We start from the raw sequence: 21262 nt of genomic DNA on the forward strand, positions 1-21262 counted from the left end.
TGTGTTGGCTCTCACTTTTCTCTCATGCGTCTATTTTCGAGTACTCTGGTCTCCAGCAGACAGCACAGGTGTCAGCATGTTTCAAAGGCTTTTGTAATCAGAGCCATCTGATTTCCCAAATTGCATCATAGGTCAGAGACTGGCAGTAGCACAGCATGGAGCAAATGATCCCTTTAAAATCCTGATCGGACATGGATCAGCGTGAGGAGGTGGCAGGGCTCTGCTCATGGAAACAGCTGCTTCGAAGCAGTGCACACAATTGTGCTTTAAATCTTTCAGATATTTGTTGCATAAGGGCATCACTGCTGTTTCCAGAAGCCTCTTGGGCAGCAGCTGCAGGCACAGCCTGGCTGTCCTGGCCCTCGGGCTTCCAGCTGCCGAATCCAGCCTGGAAGTAGGCGGTAGCCAGGTGGAGGTCGGGCTCTTCTCCCGGACGACCAGCGTCGGGACGAGAGGACACGGCTTAGACTGGCACAGGGTTAGGCTGGACCAGTGCAGGACCGGGAGTGGGTCTCTCCAACTCAGTAAATTCCGTGATTCTGTGAAGTTAGGGGAAATTTCTTCCAAAAAGGGTGATTAGACATCGGAAGGGGCTGCCCAGAGAGGTGATGGAGTCACCCTCTCTGGATGTGTTTAAGGAAAGACTGCAGGTGGTTGGACTCAATGACCCCCGCGATCTTTTCCACCCCAAGAGATTCTGTGAAACCAGGGGCTGTGCAGGGTCACCGCGGCCACAGCCGCTGCCACGTGCCTGCCCCTGGCCCGGCCCCAGGCTCGTGTGAGGGGCGCGCCGGGGGCGGCGGGGGAGGCTCGGCCGGCGCGGCCGCCGCCGCCGGGGCCGATTGGCCGGGCGGGCCGGGCGGGCGGGGCCGATTGGCCGGGCGGGCCGGGCGGGCGGGGCCGATTGGCCGGGCGGGCCGGGCGGGCGGGGCCGATTGGCCGGGCGGGCCGGGCGGGCGGGGCCGATTGGCCGGGCGGGCCGGGCGGGCGGGGCCGATTGGCCGGGCGGGCCGGGCGGGCGGGGCCGATTGGCCGGGCGGGCCGGGCGGGCGGGGCCGATTGGCCGGGCGGGCCGGGCTGCAGCCTCGGCCGGGGGCGCCGCTCTCGCTCAGCTGAGGCGCTGCCGCCGCCGGGCGCGGGAGGAGGTAAGGGCCGCCTGCATGGGCCGGGGGAGGGTGAGGGGCCGCGCCCGCAAGCGTCTCCTTTTGCCCCTTCCGCTCGCACCGCTCTCCTTTCTCCTTCAGCCGCGGCAGGGCAGGGAATGTCAGGGAGCGGGGCTGGGCAGGATTGGCGTTCCGCCGGCGCTGCCGCCGCATGCCGCAGTTTTGATATCGCACGGAATAAACGCGGCCTGAGGTAATTCGTGATACGCAAACTGCAGCAGAGACGTCTTTAAATTGCTGCTGTCTGTGTGCAGTTTGCTGTCCAGGCAGGGAGGCGAGACCAGATTGTTACGGATTTAAAAAAAAAAAACACAAAAAACCCACACAAAAACCACAAAAACAACCAAACAACAAAACAGCAACACACCTGCTTTATGGCGAGCTTAACAGCCAGAGCCGTGCGGTCCTGCCCACATCCGTGAGGTTGGGGAGGCACGCGAGGCCAGTGCGCTCGGACTCGTGCATTCCTTGTCACGTACGTCGGATCCCCTGGGGCTGCAGGCATGCCTGCGCTTTCTTCCGGGCGTCCTTTTCTTCCCCTTTCCTTCTGGCAGCCTGGAAAATTTCCATCTCCCGAGCAGCAGCGAGCCTGTAAAACTACAATTTTAATCACCTCATCCCGCTTCAAGTGCTGTCTTTCCCTGCCTGTCTGTAGGAACTGTTTCCCTCCAAGAAAATGTGTACAGATGAACAGGATCAGATTGTGAAAAACGCCGATCACTTGGTTTTTAAAATTTTAAAAGTTTAATAGTAAAATGGTTATAAAAATAATAATACAATTAGAGTAATAACGTTTAGAGTTAGGACAATTACAAGACAATAAAAAGCAAAGAATTACAGATGTCCGGATACTCTTGGACACAAAGTCAGGAAAAGCATGACTTGTGAACAAAGGAATCACCCTTAAACCAATACACTTGTTACATATTCATACATCCTTCATGGTTATGCATACATTCTATTCTAAACAAAGAACTCTGTCTGTTGTATGTCAACTGTTTCCTTTAATCCCCTGGCATCTTCGAGTCTGAGCAAGGCCTGAAGAAATTAGCTTCTTCTGATAAGAAGCCACAAATTCCTATCCTTTGGAAATTTAGGTGTTCTTTGAAGCGAATATCTCATTCCAAAAATGAAAACTCCCCCCACATACATAGTCTCTATTTTAACATTATTTTGTAACCTAAAACTACACTTAACGCAATACGTAAGAGAATTAATACAGCATAACTTTCTAACATTACACATATAATATTCGTTGTAACATTTGCGAAAAGCCAATCATAAATATGCATTTATCACAAGAAGGAGCACCTCAAAGCACATTTCTATCTCGAACTGTCCATCTTGGACTTTGTCTCTAACAGCGGTACCCCCCTTTTCATTACCTCAGTCTTGTTTTGCCCAGATGGGTCTGCCCAGTCTTTGCAGACGTACCAGCTGGGAAAGTACAGACTGTTGTGTGTCCAGAGCTGTTTATATAACAAACTAAAGAGCAGGTTTCTACTTCTGATTTGCAGAGACGCTTGGAAGGCAAAACTATCATCACTATTTTTACTTGCCTGGTGAGAGTTGAATTTGATAGGGAACAAATGCATTAATTAGCTTATGAGTTTGGATTGATCCTCTGATTCATGCTGTGGATACTGGGTAATCTAAATATAGTGAGCATTTCATGTTCTCTTCTCAAGCTGACAGAAGTGAAGGCGAGTGTGGGTTTTGCTAATTGACAGGCTTTTAGTTTGGTCCTACTGTGTTTCACAGAAGGAAGTTAACCTGCTGCTGTTACGAGTCAAGGATAGCATGAAAGAAAAAGCAGTTCCAGGAAGTAAAGCAGGTTTTAAATGCCTGTAAGTATGCTAAAATAAGGGTGTGATATTGCAATCACCCTAAGTAAAATGGAAAATCTAAAGATCTCAAGTAGTTCCATATTCAGCTGGTGCAACAGTGATTTCCAGAACATTCAGCCTTTTATCAAGTCAACAGTTAACCTCTAAGGGCTAAGTAAAGAAACCTTTCTTTTTTTCATGCAACCTAAGAATTGCATGAAAGGTAAACCCACAGCATCTGAAGCAACACACTTTGAGCTGGGAACAACATGTTTATTGAAGGCCTTCCAAAAGCTCTGTCACTGCCATTTTCTACTAAAGCAACCCTTTACTAATTCACCTTTGATTGCATGTTTTTTGTGAGTACACAGATTTTTTATCTAGCAACTTAAAAACGTAGTTTTAACAAATATTTCAGATCTAGAGATGCAGTTGTGATTGGCCTGGGCAGAGGACAACAGCAAGGCACTCCAGCCCAGAATTAAAGTGTCTCTGGAGTACAAGTGTTGCTCTTTGCTGTCCAATTATGTCAGATCACCCTGCTATCTTTTTTAAAAACTATTATTATAATTATTTTTCATTCACAATAAGCCTGGGTATATTTAGATCTGTGGTTATGTCATATAATACTTCTCACTCATCATTTTGCCCTTAGCAAACTTTGAGTAATTAAGTTAGAAATTCCTCACTGGGTTTATATCTTTAGTGTGGTTAGTTACAATGATCTGTGTGGTCCAGTTCAAGTACTCCATTGCGACATGTAATTATTACAAATTGCATCCTTGGACTTCGGTGAAGTTGGGTGTTACTCTAGAAAAGATCAATAATCCAACCTTTCTATGCTTTTCACCATGCTAGGTGAGTCATCATTAGCAAATTTTTGTCTGTGCTGAGCCAAGTGGTGTGTTTGAATTTATCTGGACTGGAAAAGAGATCTGAGAAGCCAGTAGATCTTGTCTGCCTGTGTTAGCCCATTTCAGGGTTAGGTGGCAAAGAACTTCAAGCCAGATGAAACAGCAAATAGCTGCATGGGTTTTTTGAGGGGGAAGTTTGTGTGTACAGTTGTGAATGTACACGGATACACTCTTAGTAGTCATTATTAGAATTTAAAAAAAAATCACAGTTAACAGCTCTGTGTTACAAAGTGTTGTTCAAGATCTCCATAAATGTGACAGAAACAAATATCACGTGCAGATAAAATGAAAATCTAAGCAAATATATTTTTCCTCCCTTTCCCCTGGGAGTCACAGTGCAGATATTTCAGCTGGTGTTTGCAGAGTATGCGTGATAAGCTCTATTTCTCAGCCTTCTCTCATATTTTCATATATTCATATTTTAGTATTATCATCACTCCCATTTGCTCCATCTCAACTCCTTCAACCTTTGAAAACTCGGGATGTCATTCTGCAAGGGGCCAGCAGAAGTGCCTCCCTGGCTCTGTGTGGAGAGCTGGGGCTGGATGTGGGCTGCTGCTGGGTGTGGGATAGTTTCCCGGTGAGTCACGCAGATCCCGCTGCAGCAGTCGCTTCCAGGGAGTGCTGTGCTCCGCATGATTAGCGGGCTCTCTCAGGGTGACATTGTTTCCTGAATGATGCAACTGAAAATTCCCTTTCCTGTGCTTCTTCTTTCCTGATCGATTTTCCCTCGTTCTCTAAGCCACTCCAGCAGCTGCGCATCTTTTGCTCCTGGTCTCTTTTCCCCTACGAATCTCTGCGAAGACAAGTTATGTCCACAGCTACTCTGATTAATTTGGTACGGAATGGAGGGTTCCAAGTAAGAAGGAGAGCCGCGCTCACGTCCCGCTTCCTGCAGGACGAGAAGCGCCCCGCAGCCGCCTGCTCCATCTCCACCTGCGAGCGCCGCGCCTCCCGCTTCGACCCCGACGGGAGCGGGCGGCCGACCACATGGGACACCTTCGGCATCTGGGACAATCGCATCGACGAACCCATCCTCCTCCCACCCAGCATAAAGTACGGGAAGCCGATCCCAAAGGTGAGCCTGAGCAACGTAGGCTGCGCCAGCCACATCGGGAAGCGAAAGGAAAACGAGGACCGGTTCGATTACTCTCAGCTGACAGAGGATATCCTGTACTTCGCAGTGTACGATGGGCATGGTGGGGCAGCAGCCGCTGACTTCTGTGATAAATACATGGAAAAATATATTAAGTAAGTGCTCATCAAGGCAATGTCTGTCAAATAAATTACATATTCCTTCCTTAGGGAATCAAAGGGTTGTACATTGTAGCTAATCCTTCCAGGTTATGTAGCTGCCTGTCCTTATGGGACAGCAGGAGCACTGGGTGGAACAGACATGCTGTGAATTACTGCGTTAGTGCCTGCCCCATTGGGCAAGTCCAAAACCAGAGGAGATGAAAGCACAATTGTGCCCCCTGTCCAGGAAAGGTTTTGGAACACGGGGAAAGTGTGGACTGACTAGGTTAGGGTCTCTGTAATTGCTGACCTATGGTTTACTTACACTCTTCTGTATCTCTCATATCCCTGGATGCTGGATAAGGAACTTAGATATTTGCAAAATTACAGGATTATGCTTTCAGTGCACACAGTTAGTAAAATCACATTACCTTTTCACTCAAGCCCAGCATCATTCAGTGGGTGCAGGTAAGAGGTAAGACTGCAAAACAGATTGATCAGGATGTATGTGTCTTGGAAAGAGGTTTAATTTCTTTGTTTACTTTCTTGTTTCCAGGGAATTTCTTGACGAGGAGGAGAACTTGGAAAATGCTTTGAGCAAAGCTTTTCTAGAAATAGACAAAGCATATGAAAGGCATGCTAATCTCTCTGCTGATGGTAGGTAAAAAAATATTCTACTCATATAGGCGTGGAGAATGTTTTATTTGCTCAGTAGTTCTGCAGTAAAATGTCCAGGAAAGTGTTTGAAAACAATTTTACTTAAACAGGATTTTGCTCTGGTCACTTACTGCAAATAAAACAATTATGTTTTACCTCCCATAAATTAAATAACTACTGTAAGTCTCAATCAAATTTACTGGAGGAGTGATGGATCTGAATATTAGCATGATCACCAATGAATTTCTCTTAATGTGATTCTAAAAAGGATTATGTTTGTCAAGGTAGAAAAAAGTGATTTAGATTTGCAAGGACCATAATTTTACTGGTAAGAAATGTGGAGAGGGATGTTTTTGATTTTTTTAATTAGCTTTTTTTAAATTTTATTTTAGGGGTGGGGGGGGGGGTGGGTGCTTTTATATGTTTGTTTGTTTTAAAGCTGTTACTCCTGTGGATTAAAAGCAACAGTGTTAAAATTCCCCTTCCTAACTTGGCTGCTGCACTTGAGGAGGAACGTAAGCCAAAATTAACGCAATCAATATTGCTTCTGCACAAACAGAATCACAGGAGTAGCTGAGTGGGAAAGGGAAAAAAAACAGTGAAGAGGAAAACAAGTTTGGCTGTGGTAAAGCTGGTACCAGCCCTTTTAGACTCTCATTTAGTCCTGGCTGTTAATTAAGTTATTGTATATGTGTCTAGAGACTAAGTACATCTGAAGTTCCAGTTGCAGCAAGCAGAGCTTATAGAGAGTAACTTAGGAAGGGAGATAGAAGTGCCTGTCCCAGTTCTGTCACAGGAGCTTTCTCAGCCATGAGATACAATTCTGAGAGTCAGTTAAGCCAGTTTTAAAAAGAAAACCACAAACAAACCAAATTAAAAAAACAAAAAAAAAACCCAAAAAAAACCACACCCCACCTACCCACAACAGGAAAAAGCAAAACAAAAACCCCCACAAACAACCAAACAAAAAACCTGTCCCTGAACTGGTGCAGACATGGGCAAAATAACTGAGGTTTAACCAGAAGAACAGAAACTGTAAAAGTCTTCCCTCCAAGAAAGACCAAGTAACCCTGTAGGGACTGAAGTGATACTGTATTCTCAAGCTGCTTTTCTGAAGCAGTGGCTGAATACAATCAAGTAATGGAGTGGCTTTCTGCACTTTAACTGCTAGATGAATCTAGGTAGGCTCAAATGCAAGTCAGGTAGCCTGACTGCTGCAGCACTGCCTCTTACCTTAGCCTACATCAAGGATTGGGAAAAAGTCTTAAATCCTGAGATGCATCCCTTAAAAAAGTAGGATTGAATCCATAAAGGTAATTTTCTCATTGCATTTCATGTTGTAAAAAAGACCAGCTTTACTTTTGACATATGAACTGAGTTTTAGCTAAGCTCTTGAGAGACATCAGCAGAGCAAATGTGCTTTTTATCCCAGAGCCTCTTTGCAAATTCAAGACAGCATTTGAGTACAAGTTTGTGTGCTTTCCTGGATCTGATAATTTCATTTTCACATCTAACAGTCCCCTTCCCTAGCCCTTTTGAGTAAGAAAGCTCTTGGTTTGGCTTATTGTAGTGGTCTCTGTGTTAGAGCAGCTCCTTGAGCAGAAGGATTGAGAACTGTACTGGATGCATTCTTCTGTTTTCTGAAAACTATTTCCAATCATGACGCTTTCTAGGTGAGACTTATAGAATTGGATAACAACAATATTTGACAAATATTTGCTGTGCAGCAAGCAGAGCATCTTAGAACTGCTTATAGGATTTTTTTCATACCATTTAACTAACTGGTGCTGCTTAATGCCAGAAAATGTATGCAATGGTTACCAGGATACTGCACAAGCCCCCTTCATTAAAAAAGCAAAATAGAGAGTAAAAGAGTTGCCAAACATCCACAAGGGCCACGCTCTGGCAGGCACTCAGTGTTTCTCAGGTAGGCTGAGCATCTGCAAGCTCTTGCAGGAGCCTGGGGGATCTAAGAGAGCGTGTTGTTCTTGGCTGAAAATCAAGCTTGAAGGCAAAGAATGGAGTAACAGGGTGCAAAATCAAGTTTGGATTTCTGAACAGATTAAACTTCTCATATATCTATTGTTAAAATAACTCAATACTTTGTTGACTGCTTTGTGTAGACATTTTTGCTGTTACTGATGTTTTGAAAGTTACATAACATTTCAGTGCTTGGCATATGTCTTAGTTAGAAGCCTGTTTCCAAACTGATTCAGTTTGTCAGCAAAATTTCTGATTAAGTGTGGCTATTCTGGATGTGACAGTCAAGACAGTTGCTAAAGTATCTTGAAGTTGGTGGTTGATTGTGTAACCTGGTGCATCTGGGTTACACTGGATGCTCTCCAAGTCTGACCTCCTTTTGAAACCTAGCCATAGCTGATGAAGTGCAAAATAATAGCTTTGACTTCTTCCAGTAGATGACCCTTGCAGAGCTCACTCCCTTCACTGTGCCTGCAAAAAGACCAGTGCACATTCAGGATGTCCAGGTCTTTACTAACACACAGACAGCTTTAAAATTTGTACCTTTGTTTGAAGGTAACTAGACCCTGGGACAAATCCCTGTAGCCAAAATGGCATGTTTGAAGCATTGTTTATAGTACTATTTAAGGGGTAAAACCTTACATAAGGCACAAATTTAACAGGACAAGAGATGTGCCTTGTTGGGAGACCCCAGCTATGTCTTCAAGGGCATGGCCCTCTGTAGGTCACTTAACAATGAAACAGTATTTGAAATTAGAGATGGAAAATACATACCATGGTAGTTCCTGTGAGCTTTCAGTAATAAAAATGGTTTATGTGTGTCTACCAGGTACTGCTTCTGTGTCTGGCATGCAGTTCGCCAGTGCTAGTGCCAGCTGTATTGGCCTGCTGGGGCCTGGTCCATTAACCCCTGTGATAGTGATCTACACCTGTTTCACACAAAAGCATAAGAAACTTGCTGCAGGCGGGTCTGGGATAATCTGTGCCCTGCCTAAACCCTGTGTAATCATTAACAGTTTAGAGCTATGTCTGAGCTCTGATGCTTGGTGTTTGACACCTCTTCAAAAATGCATTTTCATTCACTTCCATGCATTTAAATATAGACCAGTCACTTTCAAATCACTGCTAAAGTTATGTATAGAACATAAAGGAAGCTCACATCCAACAAATGACATTATCCATGGCTCCCAGAGATGGGCAGGAGTTTCTGCTATTTTTACCAGCCATAAAAACTAAAACGTAAAGGCTGAAAGACTCTGCTCAGCAAGGACAGAGATACGAAATTCTGTGCTTGAGGAAATTTAAGCATTTCCCTGAAGAAATGTGAGACACACCCTTTCTTGGCCTACTGGAGTCCTACCAGGTAATGTTACTGCTTCTGTTCACTGTGAGCCAGAGAAAGCAAAGAGGGAGTTTGTCCATCAACCTCCACATGCAGTGAATCCAACTCTAATCACATTGGCCACTCACATCGGGAATAGCCATCTTATTAAAACATAGCCAGGTATTAACTTGTCTACCCATGTTTGAAAGGATTCTTACTCTTGACTCTTAATATGCTGACAAAAAGCAGAAGTTACTTTAAAGTAATTATATTTTTAAAGTAATGTTTGTTTTGTTGGGTTTTTTAAAGTTACCATTCAAAAAACTATTTTCATTTCTTTAAATATGTTAACCTGCAACACTGAGGGAAGGGGAGAGCTGCAGAGATTGTACTTGAGTATTTCATAAATTTATGAGCATTGTAAAGGCAGCCTTTTTATCCAAGGGCTCTGATTATTACCTAATCAATCTAGAAAACACTAATTACAATATTAAAGGGATATTTGTTTTGCCTATTTTTCCATTAGTCAGAAAAATTCATAAGCTTCTAATCAGTGCCTTTAAGATGGGCCCATTTCATTTGGCACTAGTTTGAACTCCCCATATTGGTGTAATTACCTTGAGGGAGAAGATGTTCTTCAGTAGCCACTCTTGCCATATATGAGACAGCTGCTCCTCTGGCATTTGTAAAATTCTTCATTTGATCTGTTGGTTGGTTACTTATCTCCATAGGAGAAACAAAATTTAGACTTTATTTGGGCTGAATTTAAACTGTTTTTTTCACACAGTTCTAGTGAGAAGGCGAGTTTTAGTGAGTGGCAATTCCCCAGAAATACCAAGGCTGATTTACCAAGACCAAAGATGCAGATGCTTCCTACATGACCTGCACAGTGCAATGCAGGCAGACCTGAGAGTGACTGATTCTATCTCCTGTTCTGCAGCCCTTATTCTTATATCTCCAGTGTTGCAGGTTTATTTTGTTTGAACAAAGTCCCTGGGTGAATTTCCTATTTGCCTCTGTGTGCGTGTTATTTGTGGCAGACACTGTACCTGGTCAGCAGCTCTAGAACTGGAGGCCCTGGACACTTTAAGCTGGGCTTCAGTGGAAAGAGAGATCTGCTAAATTTTGTCCCAGGCGAAGGAGTCCAGCGGTTCCTAGCCTGGACTACTGGAAGGTTTCCACATCCTTTTTGTCACATTAGTTGAGATGACTTGCAGTAGAAGTTGTCCAGTGAGTGTTAAGAACCTATTGAAAGATCTTAATTTTATAGTGATATTGTTAGGAAAACAAACACTTTAATTGTTAAAACCAATACGTATGCTGATGCAACGTATTTTGTGCTAAACTAGTAGCAGTTGTAGAAAAGCATTAGAAATGTTATCCCATCATCATTCCTGTGGTTTCGAGCTGTGCTAGAAATCACTTAAGGCTACATCTGGCTTCATGCATGTTCTTGCATCCCTACCCAGAGCATGAACTGGATCCAAGGAAGAGATTGTGAGCAGCATGTATTTTTTCCTAGGAGTGCTATTTAACTAATAAACATATAAAGTTCAAGTCACTGTGTTCTTTACCACAGTTCTGGACAATATCTTGTTCTTTAATACCAGCTCTTGATTTTGTGATAGTAGCTCTTTTCTTTGTGAGTTTGCACTGAAATGATGCAGATTCACCTTAATTCCAAATATTTCCAGTCTTCTGTGAATTGAAGACTACTATTTAACTTTTTATATATTTCTCAGCATAGTTCTAAAACCACAGAATGAAATGGGAAAGTAGCAGCAGTTCTGCATTAATTTTAATGTCTAAATAAAAGGTATCTTCTATAAAATAAAAAAGTAGTTTAACATAGGTTGCTCTATTTCACTTGTTCTAACTGTTGGCTAAAACAGGTATTTTACTGGTTCTACTAAAATTTCTAATTGCACTGGTACTTTTTAATATCTTATTTTCAAAATCTGCCTCAAAGTGACCCTGCACTGGGCTAGTCCTTGCTTCAGATGAGAAACAGGATGTCAGTGCCCACCAGTGCCACATCCAGTTTCCAGTGTCCCAGCCTGCATGGCCCTGGCACAGCCCAAGGTGTGACCACAGCCAGTGACAGTCACCTCTGACCTGCTGGTTCAGCTAAACCCAGTCCTCGCTGCAGTAATAATACCTGTTTTAAATTATAACATCAGCTTAATTAACACCTGTTTGTGAGGGTTTGTGTTTGGGTTGTTTTGATTCATGGTCTTGCTGCTTTCACTGCACAACAAGGCTCAATGCATCTTCCAGGGCTTGGTGACTTCAGTTTACTCCCAGCCCCGTTTGACTTACAAGGTGCTGAGACCTCACAGGGTTGGGGAAGGAGGCTGTAAAGATCTCACAGCTTTTGCATTTCTGTTGCTATCTGTTGGCATCTGGTCAGATTTGGGGCTGCCTGGCCTTCCTTGGGATCAAACACAAAGTCTGTCTCAAATCTGTTCCATGTCGCCGGGGTCAGGGCTGCAGGGCCAGAGGTAGGAGCACATGTAGTTGTAGCTGATCTCTGCAGAAGCAGTGGTGGAAAGACAGTGACATGGTAACTGTTAGTACATGAAAACAAGAATATAACTGGGGAATCACATTCCTAAGCAAGCCAAAAACTCATCTCAAATTGGCTTGCTTTGAAAAACCAGAACAACTGGAAAAGCCCAGAATGAAGGTGACCTACAGAGGGCCTTTCAAGGGGATTTGCATTGGCTGTAGATGCAAATGTGTTCCAGGCAGTAGCTGGTCCTGTCCAGACATTTTGGTGTAATAGGTCAAGTCAGCAGTAGCTTTCCAGGCTACTCTTACTGGGTTTCCTCTGCAGAATTTGCAGAAATAGAAAACAATAACTATGAAGTGGGACTTGCCCTTTCAAAAAGCAAAGAAAAAAGGGAAAGCTGGGCAGTTTTTCTGGCATTTCTTCACTGCAGATGATACAAACAGATCTTTTTCCTGAAATAGGCACTTACATTTCTCTTTTTCAAGAGTTTCTTTTTTTTTTTTTTTCTCCAGACCATTGCAGCAGTTGAAATGAGAAGCCCTTAAATCTGCTTGCATGGGTGAATCCAGGCAGGTCCATGAGTGCAGTCAGCCAGCTCAGCTCACTCCCTTGCTCTGTAGAGCAGGAGGGCAGCACCAGGGCTCTGTTTTGCCCTCTGGGCACTCAACAGTGAATCCCTGTCAGGTGATCCCAGCAGTGCCTCGGGCAGGCTTCCCAGAGAGCCACTGCCACCTGCATCAGTTTGCAGGTACAAGGCAAGACTGAATCTCAGAATCCAGCTTCACCTTTGCACTGGGACCTCCAGCATGTTGACAGGAGGTGGAGGTAGCACCTTTCCTGGAAAAAGCCAGGCAGCCTGTTGGCTGAATCCTCCACTGAGGGAAGCAGAGGGGAAGAGTAATAGCTCTCTGACAGCAACAGGAGGATGCCACAGACTGATCTACTTCTTTCCCACTGGTGATCTATATGGAATTAAAATTACTGTAACTATAATTATGTTACTATATAATTGCCCACTTCACCATCTAACAGAAAGAAAGATACATCACCTTTATGGTGACCTACTTGTGCAATCACTGTGCCCAGGGATAAGAACACTAACCTGAGGTGAGCTCATGGGGCTGAAAAACTCTGCTGCAAACTGAAAGGAAGCTACTGTACCTCGTTCTGGTTTTATCCCACTTGCCCTGCTTGCATGGAGCCATGTTGTTGCACATAAACACTTAATCCTTTCCACCTTCTCTCTCTTCCTCCAGTCCTACATGCATGCATGCTTTCTTTTCTTTTTTTTTTTTTTTATATACGTAAATTTAGTTTAAACTTAAAAGCAGTTACTTGCTGATTAGGTAGAGCACAAGTTGTCTTTATTTTACCAATTGAAACTTTTGCTGTTATAAAGGGCAGTGCTCTTTGAGGCAGTGCTAAAACTTCTCTCTTTGATGACATTTGTAGCAGCTCTGCTGAGCTCTGGGACCACTGCAACAGTGGCTCTGCTCCGGGATGGAATTGAGCTGGTTGTGGCAAGTGTGGGAGACAGTCGTGCTCTGCTGTGCCGGAAAGGAAAGCCTATGAAACTCACCATTGACCATACTCCAGAGAGAAAGGAGGAGAAGGAAAGGTACCTGCTGCCTGATGATGTGGCTTCCCAGAGCATGGCCTCAGTCAGGATGGACTTGTGCTCTGCTGCTGGCTTGGGCCAGGAAGAAAGCAGAGTTGAATATAGAGCCCTGAGACCACTGTGACCTGACAGTAAGCTTCAGTTAATGCACTAGGTCCTGTTCAGAGGACCAGGGATGTGGAAAGACCTCCATGAGCATAAGATCTCAGCAGTAATACCAGCATCACTGAGACTCAGAACAGAGCTATGACCACATGGTTCACACTTGTCCAAAAGTGTCAAGTCAGAACCATCTTAGAACCTAGTTGGAAATTGCATAAATGCATTGTGATTCCCAGGTCAGGACTCAGCCCACCAAGACACATCCCTTCCATACAGCCCTTCAAACAGCTAAAGCCAACCCTCAGCCTCTCAGCTTAGGCTCTCCATACATCATTCCTCATTCTAGGTACTGACAGAAATAGAGAATAGAGACAGGAGTAATGGCGTGAAGCAGTAACTCATTTGCTTTTTCTTTTGTGCCTCTGGACAGGATTAAGAAGTGTGGTGGCTTCGTTTCCTGGAACAGTTTGGGACAACCTCATGTGAATGGTAGACTTGCAATGACACGGAGCATAGGAGATTTGGATCTTAAAAACAGTGGTGTGATAGCCCAGCCAGAAACAAAAAGGGTTCAGGTAAAAGAAGGTCTGGTTTACAGGGACAGCAGCACTTGGACAGCACAGGTATTTGATGCAGTGTGTGGTACCCACACGACATGAGCCCAGGTGAAGCCACACATTGTTTTTTACTGAAATAACTAGAGAACAATTCTCATTAAGTTGTTTCAGAGTAACACTAACAGGACAGAAAAGAAACTGGTACTAAATTCAACCAGGTCAACTTCTAAATCTCAATCCTCACAGCAAAATATATGATGAGGGAAGAAAGGTAACACATGATATGTATTACAGGTGTTAGTCTGTTTGGGTCCTGTGGTCAGATGAATAATTTTGAGGTTAATGCTGGTATAAAACCATCACTGAGAACTGAGTAGGATATGGATGGGCTGCCATCAAAAAAGTAGGATGTGTAGAGATTTGCACAGTTGAGAGGAAGAGGAGGAAGAGGAAAGGACAGCTGCATGTATCTTACCATAGCTCTGTAGTTGTCTAGAAAACACCCAGAAAGTATTCAGCCTTCACTTGGGCAGGAAGGTCTCCTGTCAATTCATATTCTGTTTTTTTAGTTTTCCCCAATGCACCTCCCAGGGCCCCAAGAACTTCTATTGTGTTGGTCCCAATAAAGTGCCACCCACTAGGGATTAAGGGAAATTTCTTTAGTGCCATCATGGCTTCCTTGAAATCCCCAGCTTCAGGAAAATTTTTGCAGGAGAGCACACAGCACCACAGAAAATAGAAAAGTGCTTTGCAAGAGTGTAAAAACATGGGGCAGTTCCCTTGCTTTGCAGCACTCACCCAGGGTCATGCATCCCATGTGCCTTTGTTGCAGCTGCACCACGCAGACGACAGCTTCCTGGTGCTGACAACCGATGGCATCAACTTCATCGTGAACAGCCAGGAGATCTGCAACTTCATCAGCCAGTGCCATGACCCTGCTGAGGCTGCCCACGTGCTCACTGAGCAGGTAATGCCAATGCTGCTCTGGGCACCAAGGGCTCCTGGTTGGGCTGGTTTGGCTTAAGAAAACCTAGGTTTTTATTTACACAATACCACACATTCAACTGAATTGAGCAGTGCTGGCTGAGACATTTACCAGTCCTGCTGGCCAGCCTTTTCCTTACCCTGGGTCTTGCCATATCCTTGCCAGGCATCACATCAATTACCTTGTTTAGCTCACTGTCCACTGAACTGCATGGGATTGTAACTGCAGCTTCTGCCCGTGCTGAAAATGTCATTGTCATAGACAGAAATGGCCAGTTTCTGACCATGGTTCTGGATGGTGGCATATCCTATGGGAAGATCTGGGGCACATCAGAATGGAGTATCAGGGCTAAGAAGGGGCAAGGGAGTCTCTGACCGCCGGGTGTGCTGTCCCAGGTGAAGTCAGACACTTGTTTCCCTTTCCAAGAGACACTGATGCTGACACTTTGTTTCTTCTCTCAGGCAGTGCATTTTGGCTCTGAAGACAACAGCACAGTTGTCATAGTGCCATTTGGAGCTTGGGGCAAGTACAAGAATGGGGAGGTGACCTTCTCCTTCAGCCGCAGTTTCGCTTCCAGCGGGAGGTGGGCGTGAAGACAATGCCACAGTAATCCTTTCCTGCCATCACCTGGACACAGCATGCTACAGGAGAACACCTCCATCTGTTCCAAGGCTCAGTGTCTTGTCCATCTCTTCTGTTCCCAGGGTTAGAAGATGCCACTGCTCCCTTGGTGCGTAGTGCCCATTGTTGCTTACGCCTGACCATGTCTTGCTGCCATGTTACTCGCAGCAGCATCGGGGCAGCACCCTGGGTTTGTTGCCCCAGCAGCTCCACACATCACTTTGTTCACAAAGACATGGTTCTGGGCTTTCACCTGAGGCTGGACGGGGTGCACAGTCATTTCATGCCTACTTGTATTCCTCAGGACCCTCAGCTCCCTGGCAGCTTCCTTGTCCGATAAAACACAGGGGAACAAACGCACAATGTTCTTACCTAGACAGAAAGAGAGTTTGTTGTCTTCTTTTGCTGCAGCCACCTGAAACTCCCCTGTGCTCCAGGAGAAGTGGGTGAGAAACAAAGCAGAAGTTTCAGAATGCTTAGGTTCTGATGCCAGTGGCATTTGGTGTAGCTGTACAAGTTCCTGAGACAGTGCTACTTTGTGCTCTCACTGCCATCATCTGTGATCCTCTAGCTCCAAGGAGACAGACCAGGCTGGGGCCATGTGCTGTTGGACAGATGGGAACCTTTCTCCATTGGGTCCAAAGCCTGTGCAGTCTCTGTGGACAATGCAGCAGCCCTTGCACTATCTTCTCTTTGCTGTCAGTGCCTGACAGAAGCAAGGAGGAAGGAAAAAGACGCACAGTTTTGATATCCAGAGACTCTCATCAACTTGAATTTCTTTTTTTTTTAATAAAGAAAGTAAGCTCATTTCAAAGAGTTTACTCTTCAAGATCTGATGCGTAAGACAGTTTATTTCTTCATACATACACAAGGATTTTCCTACCCTCTGCTGAACGTGTCTGAGTTAGTTGCGATCTCTCATGTCTCTCCATGGTACACAAGGAGGTATTAAAATGCCCCAAACAAGCTACAGAAAGGAGGGAGCATTATAGCAATGTAAGGTCATTTTTGTAAGTTTTGGGTATTGTTTCTGGTAGATGTCAGATATTTAGCTACCAGAAAGGAGTTTTATACTTAGAGAAAGGGTTTTCACTTCCCCTCTTGGAGCAGAATCTGTGTCCAGCGAGTCATGGGGGGACCAGAGCTCTGATCCAGCTCATATCACTGCTGTGACATGGACGGCAGGTGACATGTTGGCACAGGTAAAGATCTGTCCCAGTGTGCCTCATTCACACTTCTTCCTTCCTCCTTTCCATGTCAGCTGTCAGCTCCTGTGGCGTTGGAATACGGGCAGAGAAGAATTGGTCTTTTCTCAGCCTTTTCCTTCAATGGATGCTTCCAGTAGCACAAGTGTGGAAACAAAACAAAATGAAAGAGAAGTTGCCTGATACTAAATCACCTTGTAAAAAAAAAAAAAAAAGAATTCTGAGGTGCTTGGCTGGACTGATTCTGATTTTCCAGTGTGAAATACATATCTTCATTACTTCTATCCCTTTCCTTTAGTCCAGGGTTATCCCTTAGGCAGTCAGTCCATTAATTTTTCTTGTCTGTGGTGGAAGACCCAGCAGAACCCAGCAGAGCACTATGTTGACAGCATTAAGTACTGGGTGTGCTAAGTGCCCTGGTTTCGTCTGTCCCATCACTTGGTGTGTTATGTGGTATGCACAATGTACTTATTTGGGTTGTAACTGCAGTGGTGTCTGTAAATCTCTGCTGTACTGGATGCTGGTGCCCAGGCCTGTGTAGTGAGCACACCACTGGTTTACAATCCTAATTCCCTCTCTCTCCTCAGATTTTCCCCAGAGTTGGGGTTCAGTGTTCACCTGAGGTCAGGATAGTTGCTGTTGGGGGTTTTTATTTCTCCTAACAGCATAGTTGTCTTCTCAGGGGAGGGATCCGTCTATAACTTCTTTGAAATTTTACTAAGGAATGGATAAGACAAAGCTCTGTGAAACAGATTATGATTAGATTCAGGTGTATTGGTGGTTGCTATTGCTGCTTCTCTACTATCACAGAAACACTTGGATTGGGAAGGACTCCCGGGCACCATCCCACCTCCAATCCTTTCTGTTGGACCTACTGTTTTCTTTATCCAGTTTATTTTTCACTCCTGGGGCAATTCCTGTAGTTGCTGCTGTTGTTTGAGTCCTTCAAGCCCAGCCCTCTCATACCACTGAAGTGAGGCACAGGCCATGCCCCAGTATGGGGCAAAAGCTGCTGGTTTTCACTGGGGTGGGCAAGGCACCCCTCCATCAGTGACACACTGGTTTGCCAGGGCTGTTGCCCATTCAGGTGTAAAGTCCCAGACTGGGTGGTGATACCTGTGCTAGGAACCTGCCCAAATCCTTCCACACACCCTGCCAGCCAGGGAACAGCTGCCTCGGCACATTTCAATATTGCCTCACCCAGAAATCTTCTCTTATACCATGATGACACCAGATTCTGCCAACAGTGTTAGTTAGTAGCATTAGCAGCTCATGTAAACATGAACAAGGACCTGCACAATCATCCACACCAATCCAGAGCAGGGAGGGGGAGATGTATTCCCTCATCCTCTTGTGGAGACAAGACAGCTCCCGCAGCTCAGCAAGGCCATCCATGCCAGGACACAGCCCAGAGCCATGGTTTGTACTAGCACATTCCCAGCTTCAGCCTTATAAAGGATAAGCAGTGCAGCCAGCAAACTCCTTGACTCCCACAGGAATAATAACACACTGGACACAAAGCTGCCATTGTCTGTGTCCCATGTTGGGTGCCTAAAAGGACCATGGAAGATGAACCTTGGCTGGACCACCATCAGCTGCCCACCAAGCTGCTCTTATCAATCCCCCCCACAATAGAGTGCGGGCTGGGCGGAGAAAATAAAATGAACAAAACCCCCAAACCTGGTCAAGATAAAGATAATTAATAAAGAGTGTTACCAGTCCCTTTTTTAGGTGCCAATACACAGCCCAGCACTGTGAGGATGCTGTGGGGAGATGAGCTCCATCCCAGCCAGCCCCAATAAACACTTTAGGTTTTCTGTCTGGTCACTAGGCCTCCTGCAGCTCACGGCAGCTCTGCAAGCAACCAGCTCCACTGTACCCCTCCAGGGACTGGCAAGATCCTCCTGCACAGCAGAGCTCCTTCAGCTTGAGGACAAAGAGCAAATTGTCCTAAAACAACAGCTGCCTGCCAGAGAGGTTTATTATTCCAGGACAGTGGAAGATCTTACACTTTGAATGAAACAAAATGGAATATTTGCTCTCTAGCTCACAGTCTTTCCCGAGCATCTGAGGTTACAACAAAAAGAGTATTTTTTGTTTATGACAGACTGAACCAAACATTACAGGTGACCTGCTGAGCAAACTGTAAAAAATGTTTGCTTTTTTCTACCTTTTAGGGGATGGATTCTGAAATTCACTGGATTTGGTAAGAATATTTTCCTGCCTGAACATACCCCCTGGAGCAGTGGAATCTCTGTACAGGCACTGCAGGCTGTGGGTGCAGAAAGGCAAAAATGCTGTCCAGCTAAGTATTAATTTTTACTGTGAGGATGTGGAAGGCACGGGGCTGGTCTCATGTTGCTGGAGGATTTACTAGGAGAGGTGTTGAGACTGTAGAAGAATTTCCAGCTTAAGTCTCTCTGCCACTTGCAAAGATGGGGGTTTCATGCTTCATAGAAGGAACTCCCAAAAAAGTCATTTGCAGCCTGGATTTAGGAGAGCTGGTCTCTCTGGATGATGAACATAGCAAAAGAGACTTAAATGGGGCAGAGATCCAGTAATTAATTTAATATAGGCCCTCATTACAGTCAGTCCCTTTGGGCTGAAATGCTCAGGGCTGGAGAATAATCCTGAAGCAGCTGAAAATGGGGGTGTGGAGAGAAATCAGGAATATCACTTCTTTTTACATATTTGGAAATTGAGAGGAGCTTAGACTCACCATAGGATTTCTGCTGAGTTCTCTGGGATCAGGGTTCCATAAGCCACATTTTCTGTCTCAGCTGGTGGATGTGCTGTGGTCAAAAACATTGTGTTTTTTAGTTAAAGGAGAAGCAGAAAACAACAGCTACCAGTGGTTTAATAATAATTTCTCTTAAAAACCTTCACTTGGGCACTTCCAGGTCATTGCTCACTCACCCAAGAAGTGAAATGTACACTACAACAACACTCTGGGTATTCCTTGGTTCCAAACTGCTGTTCTGAATGCAGACGTACCCATCAGGTACCATCTTGACCTGAGATATGGAGTGCTTGGGCAGTGGTGCCTGTCATAAGTTTCTTACAGACTTAAGTGCAATTGTGTACATTTACTACATGCTCTGCCTTGGGGCTATATGTAATTTCTGTGGTTTGATGTTTATCTTTGGTGTAATCAGTGTTTGAATTTAATCTGCTATGAAATTTTATAGAGGAGCCCATCTTGCTTTTTTTTTTTTTTCCCTTTAAAAATGTTTTTTCATCTTCATCAACTCAAAGCTACAGTAGAGCAGCTAAGTCTGTACTGAAATGCTTACAAGATCTTTCAATAAAGAATTGGCTCCTAGGAGCTGTGTCACTGCAAATGGCTTTTTTTTCTTCCACCCCATTGCCAACTATCAGAAAAGACACAGCTTCTCAAACTGTGTCACAGCTGTCCCGTTAGCCCTGGGCCTCAGTCCTTGCCATAAAAAGCTTCTGATAACCAAGGCTTTGCCTACAAAGATGTTCTCCCAGCGATAACCAGTGCAAAGTACCTCCTGTCTCTGGGCTGTGCTGCACCAGCCAGACATCACGTTCTAACGTGCTATTTCTGTCCACCTGGATGGCTGTCATGATGAGCAATGCCAGCCTGTGGCATAGGGCAAAGAAGCAAATTGAGCCTCTGCAGGAAAATACAGTTTTGCTGCTGCATGAATTCAAAGCTGCTCTCTTGCACTTGAAGAAACTATAAGGAAAAAGTAAGAGCTGAAGATTTTTAACTCAGCTGCAGAAGTAACCCTGAGATCACTGGTATTTTTAGTTAATACAAGTTTTTACAGCTGAACTCAAACCTATTTTACTCTCTCTCTCTTGAAGGCTGCAGCCTTGACTTCAATGAGGTCTTAGTTTCCTACAGCTGAGCTCCACCATTTATTTTTAGGAATAGAGTCCTTTTTTGCTCTCCTTTGTTGCCAATCCACATCTCAGTTCAGTCTAGAGCTGATCAGCTCTTGGATATATGGACATATCCCATGGTGGTCTTGTAATCACTGCTCACATGGGTAAATTTGGAGAGCTTGGATGGTGTGTTGAAAAAACCTGCTGGCCAGCTCTGCCCTTTCAAGGACTTGGGAAATGGCTCCCAGGTTTCTCTGCAGTTGGAGCATTTATCCTGTAATGAGCACCCCTGTGAGCTGCTGCTTGTGAAAAGAGGGCGGCCAAGCAGCAGCCACACCAGGGTGGTTCCCTCCCCAGCTTCAAGGTAGTCTGGGCAGAGCAGCCAAAATTAAGGAAAGCTTAAAGCTTTCAGAAGTTGTCCCTGGGAAGGGCTGGAAACTCTTCCCAGAGCTCATGCGAGCACCACCCCCTATTCCTCACCCACACAGGATTTTCATCACTGCTGCTGGGCAGAGCCTTGCTACACCTCCCCCCCAGCTCAGTGTTGGCAGTGGAAACACTTCCACCCAGATGGTCTCTGCTCCTGTCTGGCTCCTGCACCAGGGGCTCTGGTGCCCTCTGGTGCAGGCAGGATTGCATTTAGGTTTATCTGTGACCAGGTTTTGGTGCCATTCTTTACAATTTGCCCTTTTTTGAGCGGGGCGAGC

At 45.0% G+C, this 21262-nt stretch overlaps 2 protein-coding genes across 6 annotated transcripts in view; one reads left to right on the forward strand and one right to left on the reverse strand.

Moving 5' to 3' along the window:
* LRBA (LPS responsive beige-like anchor protein) overlaps nt 1-2693 on the reverse strand; it is a 392984-nt gene extending 390291 nt beyond the window's left edge. For all 5 annotated transcript variants that reach the window (XM_085579290.1, XM_085579288.1, XM_085579289.1 and 2 more), the window contains exons 1-2: nt 2549-2693; nt 1531-1752 (exon numbers count right to left, since the gene is read on the reverse strand). The gene's annotated coding sequence lies outside the window, so the exon portion shown is untranslated. The remainder of the gene's footprint in view (nt 1-1530; nt 1753-2548) is intronic.
* PPM1K (protein phosphatase, Mg2+/Mn2+ dependent 1K) lies at nt 1049-20041 on the forward strand. Its single transcript, XM_021541477.3, has 7 exons — nt 1049-1145; nt 4646-5154; nt 5696-5796; nt 13065-13230; nt 13763-13907; nt 14722-14856; nt 15336-20041. Exons 2-7 carry the CDS (start codon nt 4715-4717, stop codon nt 15465-15467), a joined length of 1119 nt encoding a protein of 372 aa, XP_021397152.3. The 5' UTR covers nt 1049-1145; nt 4646-4714; the 3' UTR covers nt 15468-20041.
* Nucleotides 20042-21262: the final 1221 nt, after the last annotated feature.

This window comes from Lonchura striata, chromosome 4 (assembly GCF_050655825.1).
Source record: "Lonchura striata isolate lonStrDom1 chromosome 4, ASM5065582v1, whole genome shotgun sequence".
NCBI lineage: Eukaryota > Metazoa > Chordata > Aves > Passeriformes > Estrildidae > Lonchura > Lonchura striata.